The following is a 10,187-nucleotide window of genomic DNA, read 5'->3' as shown; positions in this document are numbered from 1 at the left end:
CGTACCCTGCTACTGCGACGGGGGGATGGCGAGCGACGCGGAGGGCGACCGCTGGACGGCGAGCGGTGGTGGCGGCGGCCCCGTGGAGACGGAGAACGGGAGCGGCGCGGGCTACGGCCTCGACTTGACCCGGTGGTCGGATTGGTGGACGCACCGGACCGGGAACATCGAGAGCCTGAGCTGCTGCTGTTCTCTTTGGGCCGGCTGGAGGGGATCATGCTCGAGCGGCCGCAACCGGGACGGTACATCATGCGGCGGCATAAAAACACTCCGAGGCCTCCGGCCCCTCTCTCGTCCGCCCTTTTATTCCCTCTCTCGCTTGACCACCCCGCGCGGAACGCGCATGCGCACCGGGCGCATGCCAAAGGTCCGGAAGCTTCCTGCGTGCATCTTTTCAAGATGGCGGGAAAAAGAGTGCGAGTCGCGTGAACAAGGCGCCGCGAGATCTGCAATCCGAGCGCGCGCCGCGGATGGCGCTCACTTGGCTTGCGCAATGATGGAGGAGCTCGCCGCTCGGTTCCTCGGAAAGGGAGCGTCTCCCTCGCTTTGTAAGAAGGTGGTAGACCCTCGTGGCGCCTTAAAGGCCGACGCATTTATTCAAGTGGCGTTTCGGTCCGCAGAAACCGTATCGCAACTGGGGATAGCGCTTAAGTTGCGCTTAAGTTAATGGGGTAAATTCTGCAGGCAAGCAAACTTCCCACTTGGAACCGTAACCGTGTTTGTTTCTCGATACTGTCACCTGCAAGTGGGTCTCTCAACTCTGCAAGTATTCACAGAAACAATTTTGCAGAATTCAACTGCATAAAACGAATGTGAATTCTGTTGGCCTACAGTAGAAAATTTATATTTACTGTAATCCCTGTGACAGACTTACTCTCCTGTAACAAAATTTCCAACTAGTGATTGAAAAATTTTGAGTGGGCAATCTTATTTATCGAGGCCCTCCTCTATAGGGTATACAAAGGGCTCTTTTGCACCGAGTCCTCAAATTGCTTTCCCTACTGCTATAGAATAGAATAGAATAGAATAGAATTTATTGGCCAAGTGTGATTGGACACACAAGGAATTTGTCTTGGTGCATATGCTCTCAGTGTACATAAAAGAAAAGATACATTCATCAAGGTACAACATTTACAACACAATTGATGGTCAATATATCAATATAAATCATAAGGATTGCCAGCAACAAGTTATAGTCATAGTCATAAGTGGAAAGAGATTGGTGATGGGAACTATGAAACGATTAATAGTAGTGCAGATTCAGTAAATAGTCTGACAGTGTTGAGGGAATTATTTGTTTAGCATGTATTCCGAGCAATGGTGATGTCTCTGGCTGAACCTTTCACCATGGAAGTGCTTAGGTGCTTTTGATACAGAAATATAACTAAATTGCCTTCATAATCCCTAAATTTGTACTACTTTTCTTTCCCATTAGTTCCTAACAAACAGGAAGCAGCAGGTGAAGCTAAGCAAGATCACATCAAATACTTGTACAATTAGCACAGGGCCCCCCCAAGGCTGTGTGCTCTCCCCACTTCTCTCTGTATACCAATGACTGCGTCTCCAATGATCCATCTGTTAAGCTACTGAAGTTCACAGATGACACAACAGTGATTGGTCTCATTCGAGACAATGACGGATCTGCATATAGACGAGAGGTCGAACGACTAGCCTTGTGGTGCAACCAAAGCAATCGGGAACTGAACACACTCAAAACCATAGAAATGGTGGTAGACTTTAGGAGAAACCCTTCCATACTTCCACCTCTCACAATACTAGACAACACAGTATCAACAGTAGAAACCTTCAAATTTCTAGATTCTATCATATCGCAAGATCTAAAATGGACAGCTAACATCAAAAACATCATTAAAAAAGGACAACAAAGAATGTTCTTTCTGCGCCAACTCAGTAAGCTCAAACTGCCCAAGGAGCTGCTGATTCAGTTCTACAGAGGAATTATTGAGTCTGTCATTTGCACCTCCATAAATGTCTGGCTCGGTTCTGCAACCCAACAAGAAAAACAGATTTCAGAGGATAATTAGAACTGCAGAAAAAATAATTGCTACCAACCTGCCTTCCCTTGAGGACCTGTATACTGCACAAATCAAGAAGAGGGCCGTGAAAATATTTACAGACCCCTCGCATCCTGGACATAAACTGTTTCAACTCCTACCCTCAAAACGACGCTATAGAGCACTGCACACCAGAACAACTAGATACAAGAACGGTTTTTTCCCGAAGGCCATCACTCTGCTAAACAAATAATTCCATCAACACTGTCAAACTATTTACTGAATCTGCACTACTATTAATCTTCTCATAGTTCCCATCACCAATCTCTTTCCATTTATGACTGTATGACTATAACTTGTTGCTGGCAATCCTTATGATTTATATTGATATATTGACCATCAATTGTGTTGTAAATGTTGTACCTTGATGAACGTATCTTTTCTTTTATGTACACTGAGAGCATATGCACCAAGACAAATTCCTTGTGTGTCCAATCACACTTGGCCAATAAAAAAATTCTATTCTATTCTATTCTATTCTATTCTAACTTGTTTCTAATTCTAAGATCATGTTATGTTATATTATATTGCACACATATAGTTTCTACCAAAATTCAGGACATAATTTTACATTATACCACAATTAGCTTTCCTGGCAAATGAGAATGTAACAGCCTGCAGTCCACAAATTACCTTTCCAGGCTTCAGATTTTTTTAATTTAAATGTATATTAAATTTGCCCCTATAAGTACTAATTTGTAAGCAACATCGTTCGTTGAAGTATTCAGAATTAACTACTAGGATGGGGCGCAGTGGTTAGAGTGCAGTACTGCAGGCTACTTCTGCTGATTGTCGGCTGCCTGCAATTTGGCAGTTCGAATCTCACCAGGCTCAAGGTGGACTCAGACTTCCATCTTTCTGAAATCAGTAAAATGTCGGCCCAAATTGTTTGGGGCAATATGCTGACTCTAAACTGCTTAGAGAGCTGGAAAGCACTGGAAAGTGGTATATAAATCTAAGTGCTATTGCTATCCCTTCAGGGGCCTAAATTTACTATTTGGTTGCAAAGTCTTTAATCTTAATTAAAAAAGTATGCTAATCTTTCTCTATCCAGAAAGTGCAGTACAGTAAATGAACATTTGATCCAGTTTGCTCTCATGTTGGTATAAAGTACATCATTGTTAACAGCAGAGGCCGCTCTACTGGAAAATAAATATCACAGCATCCGGAAAACAAAACGTTTCTAGAGAAAAAAAATGTAGAATAACATACCTACCATTTCCTGTTCAGTGAAAAGTTGTTCCAAGAAATCCACTATTATGAGGATGGTGCCATAAGATTTGCTGTAACATGAGGTGAACTTTATGGGCTAGCTTTTTTTTTCTGCATTCGGCATAGCAGTATAAATTGTGCAGCCAGCCACAGCATGGGAAGCCTTGGATTTGACTATAAAGAGTTGACCGCACAAAACTATTTTCTCACGGAAAACGTTTATCAAGGAAACCATGTGTAACTTCGTATTTTTATTTGAACCAGTCAATTCTTAATAAAACCGTAATAGTGGCCTCCCTTGTCAAATCTTGTTTTCTAAAAACCATGCGAGGATTTCCCAGAAAGGGGAAGAGATTCTACTTTGTTAAGATCCTAGATTTCCCCTTGCCTCAGTCACCAGCTTGCTCTTTCTTAAGAGCCCAATTTGGTTTGGCAAACAGGGCAACAAAAGAAATCCGGAAGTTGCGTTCCCAAAAAGAAACTTTATAAGATCAGTGTTAAGGTTTAGCAAAGAAATCCGGCTTTCGAATTCCGGCTCGGCTTTTCCTTCTTCATGAATGAAGCGGGCGACATGAAGGGAAACGGTTCAAATCAATCCTCCGATCCATGAAAACTAAATCAATGAAGGTGTGAGTGTCGGACATATACGGGTGGCTTCGACTGCCTCTTCTTGGCTCGTGGGAGTTTTGTCTATAGGTGGCTCAAAGTCCCCCCCCCTCCTTTAACAGCTGCCCCTTTGCTTCGGGGCGAAGCGGCAGAAGCATTCTGGTCAAGGCAGTTTTATGAGCCCTCCCCCTGGCAGAACGGATGAACAGATCTCGCTTTTACGTCTCCTGTATGAACGACCTTGGCTGCTTCCAGAAAGATAAGCAGGGGAAGAGAATGGAGCTGATAGTTACTGCATTTGAAGCCTTGATCCTGGTGTCTTAAGGGGCTGGTCTACGTAATCTATTGACAGCAATACGGTTTGCTACCCTTTTCTTTCTAAATATTTTTTTCCCGCTTTCTAGTCTGCCTTAGAAATCTGTTACTGTACTCCTTAAAGGGCTTCTATCAAACCAAATGGGGCATCAATCCTTATTTATTGCATTTCTCCCAATGTTTACATTTGTTTATATATTTTGTTTATTTGTTTAGCAAATTCATTCTAGTTGAATGTGACTCTGGGCGGCATAAAACCAACAACAGTTAAAACAATATAATACTTGCTTAATATTGATTCATTCATTTGGTCTGTTTTTCTTTAGGAATTGTTTTCCTTGATTGTTATAATATTTTCCTGGAAGTAAGATGGAAGAGGTTCTGGCTGATCTGTGTGGGACTAGTTCCATAGATCCACTTCCTCTATGGGTTCATAGAAATGTTGGGCACTGTTTTAACCAGCTGCTCTTAAATGTGGCTCCTCATGTTATCTTTGCTGTAATAAGTGCCTGCTACATAGGAACACCAAGGTACTTTGCGGTCTCTAAATTAACTCCTCACTCATAAAACATCTTTTATTTAATTTGAAATAATTGCATGCTGTTATCTTCTATGCATACTACTAAAAAGTAACATACATACATACATACGCTCATTATATATCGGAGGGAGTAATTAATTTGGCCACAAAAATATATATTAAGTAACATTTTATGTTGGCTAAAATGATCATTTGTATGGATTGGAAAATATGTATTACATACTTACCTGTCACTCCACAATATCTCTCTCAATGTACCCAATTAAATATTTGCAAACAAAGCTATTATTTTCCCAAAGAGAGGCTGACTGGTGATTGACCAAAGCTGTTCAGATTAAGTGAAGGTTCATTTTTTTATAGTCATGTATGCATTCATATGCATCAACGCAATCGTTTATGGGTAGAGAGAGAGATTGGAGCATCTTGGACAACTTTCTGGGGGAGGAATTCTGTACCAACCTTCAAAAGACATTATGCTGCTGTTCAGGTTTTCTTTCCTTGACATATTTCTTTCTTTCTTTCTTTTTAAGAAAAGGAAAATGAGGAAAACATAAAAGCCTTACACAGAAGTCCATGAATAAGATTTGGCAATTGCTTGATTAATATTATTGAAGAATTCCTGTTTAGCTTTCTTGCTCTGAAAGATGTTTCCACTGATTTTATCACTGTTTTCCCTGCTGATTGTTTTAAATTTTGCATCCAATAATGCTTCAATGCCTGAAATGCATTAACAATACAATCCCAAGAAAACTTACTTAGGGTTAAACATCCTTGAAACTTTCTTAATTTAAACCACATAATTTTTTTGATAAAACATTCAAATATATATCTACACAAACACAGTTTAAGAGATTAATCATTCTTTTTTCGTTAAATGAAGTTCTTCAAACACACTAGAAAGAGCAGCTCTTTGTCTGAATCATCATTCACTTCAGAAACTGGAGAAATACACTGTTTCAAGAATAAGGGGGTGGGGAAGGATATTAGAAAAATACTAATACCCATTTAATGCTTTCTTTTTTCTCTTTTATTAGGTCTTTTGGCTCACAATGTGCATACAGACCGGGATGGAAATGCAGAATTGCTGCATCTTTTATCCTTGCTGGTTTGTCTATCCTTGATATAATCCCAGCAATCCTTTGGCCACAGAAATTGGATCCTTTCTTCCTGAAAGTTCTAACAAGTGGCACAGCTGCACTGGCATGGCTTACTCACAGCCTGGCACTTCTTGCTCTGTACAGATCTCCGTGCAGTTTCAGCCGTGGTCCTGCAGTCCTACCGATCCTTGCCTTCTTTCCAGTCCCATCTCTTGTTATCACATTGGTATGGCACTGCCAGACAGAGCTGGGTGAGCAGCCCCTTCAACTTGCCACAGCCGTCAGGCTCACGGTTCTCTGCCTCCAGTTAGCTTTTCTACTTCTCTGTCTCATTGGGTATATCATCCCTGTAGGCAATAGGCAAGACCTTTTGTCCATCAATGACCCCTCACAGCATGAACCTTTGATCACAGCTTCACAGTTCTCTGAATCCATTTGGGAGGCAGTGGCAGAGGATGGGGAGAGCTGGCTGTCACGTTTCTCATATGCTTGGATGAACCCTCTTATAAAGCGTGGCTACCAGTGGAAGCTGAATAAGCCACAAGATGTCTATCAACTCCCTCAACAACTGCAGGCCAGCAAAGTCTGTGAACATTTTTACTCCTGTTGGCGGAAAAAGGCAGCTCTTGCTTCAGAAGATGAAAGGATATCTTCCACAAACCGCTTCTCTGTCAAACACGATGTGAGACATAATGGACTTCCAGCAGGTCCTCAAAATGCTCCCAAACCTGTACATCTCCTCTCAGTGCTGCATGCAGCTTTTGGCCTACGTTATTATAGTCTCGGCTTTCTGAAATTAGCCGGTGGTCTCTTGGGATTTTCCGGGCCTCTGCTTTTAAATCTGTTGGTCAGTTTTATGGAGTCACATCAAGAACCTCTTAGCCACGGAGTGTTGTACGCACTGGGACTTTTTGCTAGTTCCTTCCTTGGTGCCATTTTACGTAATCAGTTTAATTATGAGATAAACAAAATTATACTTACTGTACGTACTGCGGTTATTTCAGCCATCTACCAGAAAGCTCTCCGGGTAAATGGAAGTAGCCTGGCTAGCTTCACCACAGGTGAAATTGTCAACTTTATGAGCACGGACACTGATAGACTAGTCAATTTCTACTTTAGTTTCCATGAGCTGTGGAGTCTTCCTTTTCAGTTTGCTATCACTCTCTACCTTTTATATCAGCAGGTAGGCATAGCCTTCCTGGGTGGACTGGCTCTGGCTGTGCTACTTGTGCCCATTAATAAAGTCATTGCTAACTGCATCATGGAGAAAAACAAGGAGATGCTGAAGCACAAAGATGTACGGGTCAAGGTAAGGTGAGAATATATGATTCTGTAATTTTTCTGGTACATGCATATACAGGTAGTCCTCGACTTATGACCACAATTCAGTCTAAAATTTATGTTGTTAAGTGAGACATTTGTTGAGTGAATTTTGCTCCATTTTTTTATCTTTCTTGTCACACTTGTTAAGTGAAACACTGCAGTTAAGTTAGTGACACAGTTGTTAAGCGAATCTGGTTTTCCCATTGACTTAGCTTGTCAGAAGCTCACAAAAGCTGATCACATGATCCCGGAACGCTGTGACCATCATAAATATGAGTATTGAAATATGAGTCAATTGCCAAATGTCTGAATTTTGACCATAGGGATGCTACAACGGGCATAAGTACGAAAAACGGTCATAAGTCACCTTTTTCAGTGCTGTTGTAACTTTGAATGGTCACTAAATGAACTGTTGTAAGTCGAAGACTACCTGTATGCCGATCACATTATTCCCTTTTGGGGTAAACAACGTTATATTATATAGAGTGCAGAAAAAGAATGAGAAATAGTGGGCAAAAAAAAGTAAGATTGGCTTTAAGTTCATTAAGTATTAATAATAAAAATATCTAGGTAGTAGAAATAATAATGGAGAAGACTCCTGCGAGTCCCTTGGAGTGCAAGGCGATCAAACCAGTCAGTCCTAGAGGAGATCAACCCTGACTGCTCTTTAGAAGACCAGATCCTGAAGATGAAACTTTTGGTCACCTAATGAGAAGGAAGGACTCACTGGAGAAGAGCCTAATGCTGTGAAAGATTGAGGGCAAAAGAAAAATGGGACGACAGAGAACAAGGTGGCTTGATGGAGTCATTGAAGCAGTAGGTGTGAACTTGAATGGACTCCGGGGGATGGTAGAGAATAGGAAGGCCTGGAGGAACGTTGTCCATGGGGTCGCGATGGGTCAGACACAACTTCGCAACTAACAACAACAACAAAGAAATAATAACCAGGTCTAAGGTGATTTATCAAGTTGCAATGATCCAGCAATATAGGCCAGGAGACAGCATCTCAAGAGGTAATATGACTCAAAGACTGTCCTAGCCAGTGATAAAGGTCTACATTTGGTTCAGATAGAAATTCAGGTTTCCAGGTACATAGCAGAACTCATGCCCAGTTTTATTCCTGAAGACAAGGCATTAGGTAAAGCTTTCCCTGGAGAATATTCTAATAGTAGGATGTGATTCGTGTTAATCAGAAGAGGTGCTATTCAGGTTTTCTGCTATAGGTCACTGAAATAGCTCCAGTTAGCCCTGAGTTCCTTTAGAAACAAAATGTGGACTCTACAGAAACAGCTTGTAATATATGCATGTTTCTACTGGCCTTCCAGGTTCAACACATGAAACAGATTTATTCATAGAATTGGGAGATGCCAAATTTCACATGAATGAAGGTATCTACTTCATTCAGGAAATCCCAAAGCTACTACATCTCTAGTAGATCATGGTTCTGGAGATAATTACAGAAGTTAATCTCTTTTGTGTGTGCTCTACAAAATATTCATCCCAAAGGGACATTCCAGCCCAAAGACTTTCAATTGTACATTGAAAGGATTGGGTATTTTGGTTATAATAACTTAGACTATTTCCTAATTGGACTCTTCCTGTACAATGGCTTTGACGGATTAATGGAAGGAAATTGTTCTGTTTGCAACCTCCCACCCTTTTGAAATATTTCTTCCATTATATTTTCTTTGCAGAAATAAAGAACAGCTGCACAAAATCTTTTGGCTGTTAATCCCTCCATTTTAAAGCCTCTTGGATAGATAAGCTCCCTGTTGTTGTTTTTTACTAGCACCAGAAACGAAACATTTTGTGTTCTCTTGTGCCTGATACGATCAGCTGAAGGCTGCCCTGTACAGATGGTGTAGTCAACTTACAATTGGTCACTTAGCAACTCTTCAAAATCATGAGAAACCCCCTCTCCAAAACCACATGACCTGGGCTTGCAGACGTATGACCACATTTTAGGTGCTCAACAACCAGCTGGCATTTACAGATGTTTGCAGCATCCCATAGTCACATGGCTTCATTTATGATATTTTTGCTGGAAACAGGCATCTACTTAGTTTCCAGCAGAAGCCACCCCATAGCAAACAATAGGTTTAACAACTGCCACTTTTGCTTAACGACAGCCACAAAAAAACTTGTAAAAATCAGACCGGTCATGATGACCTGCTTTACAACCATCATGACTTAATGATAATTGCCAGGCTCAATGACAGTCATAAGTTGAGGACGACTTGTAGTAGAAGAGTCTGAGTGCACGTCATGGAATAAACACATCAGCTATGATTCTTCAACTACTAGCTTTTTTTTTATTTTTTTCAGCTCATGACAGAGCTCTTGGGTGGCATGCGAGTGATCAAGTTCTATGCCTGGGAACCACATTTTGATGCTAGAGTGAAGGCATGCCGAGCCAAGGAACTGAAGAGCCTGCGAGCAATTAAATACCTTGATGCTGTGTGTGTCTACCTCTGGGCAGCATTGCCTGTGGTTGTCTCCATTGTAATTTTCATTACCTATGTTTTATTAGGACACCAGCTGTCTGCCACCAAGGTGAGAACTGTTGCTGTTCTGAGCCAATCCTTCCCTTTGTTATTCATTAGTGACTTGTTCATTTCCATATTTGGTGATCAGAACACACAAACATTATTTAAGAAAGCTAACATCAATAGAATACCTTATTTGTGTGCTTGACTGCAGTGTTTATATATTAACTAACAACCCAAGGACGGCCAGTGGTTTATTATCTTATTCATCAACTTGTGACTCCAGGTACTGCTGTATCAGATATACAAAAGTGAACATAAAACCATTAATCTAAAATACATATATACAAATACTGTGGTGTTTGTATGACTCAACCATACCCAGTTTAAAAAAATCATAAATACCCAGTACTAATTAAAAGCTTTGTGATAACTCAGTCTCATGGCCTTCCTGAATATCATCAAGGGAGGTTACCATCTGGCTCTAGGGATAAGCTATGCTGTAGGGGTAAAGTATAAGCTGAGAAAAATA

The 10,187-nt window shown here is 41.1% G+C and overlaps 1 protein-coding gene across 6 annotated transcripts in view; it reads left to right on the top strand.

Moving 5' to 3' along the window:
* The window catches only part of ABCC10 (ATP binding cassette subfamily C member 10), a 33,571-nt gene continuing 23,384 nt past the window's right edge, over positions 1-10,187 (top strand). The window contains exons 1-5 of one of the 6 annotated variants that reach the window (XM_058163827.1): positions 2,564-3,370; positions 4,016-4,252; positions 4,535-4,738; positions 5,784-7,155; positions 9,495-9,722. In XM_058163827.1, coding sequence (XP_058019810.1) covers positions 4,578-4,738; positions 5,784-7,155; positions 9,495-9,722 — 1,761 coding nt within the window. In that variant the 5' untranslated portion in view covers positions 2,564-3,370; positions 4,016-4,252; positions 4,535-4,577. Of the gene's footprint in view, positions 243-2,559; positions 4,253-4,534; positions 4,739-5,783; positions 7,156-9,494; positions 9,723-10,187 lie in introns of those variants that run through there. The other 5 variants (XM_058163837.1, XM_058163850.1, XM_058163831.1 and 2 more) reach the window with 5 other exon arrangements.

The sequence above is a fragment of the Ahaetulla prasina genome, chromosome 1 (genome assembly GCF_028640845.1).
Source record: "Ahaetulla prasina isolate Xishuangbanna chromosome 1, ASM2864084v1, whole genome shotgun sequence".
Lineage (NCBI taxonomy): Eukaryota > Metazoa > Chordata > Lepidosauria > Squamata > Colubridae > Ahaetulla > Ahaetulla prasina.
Note: the sequence above shows the minus strand (reverse complement) of the source record. Positions and strands in the feature narration are given on the sequence as shown.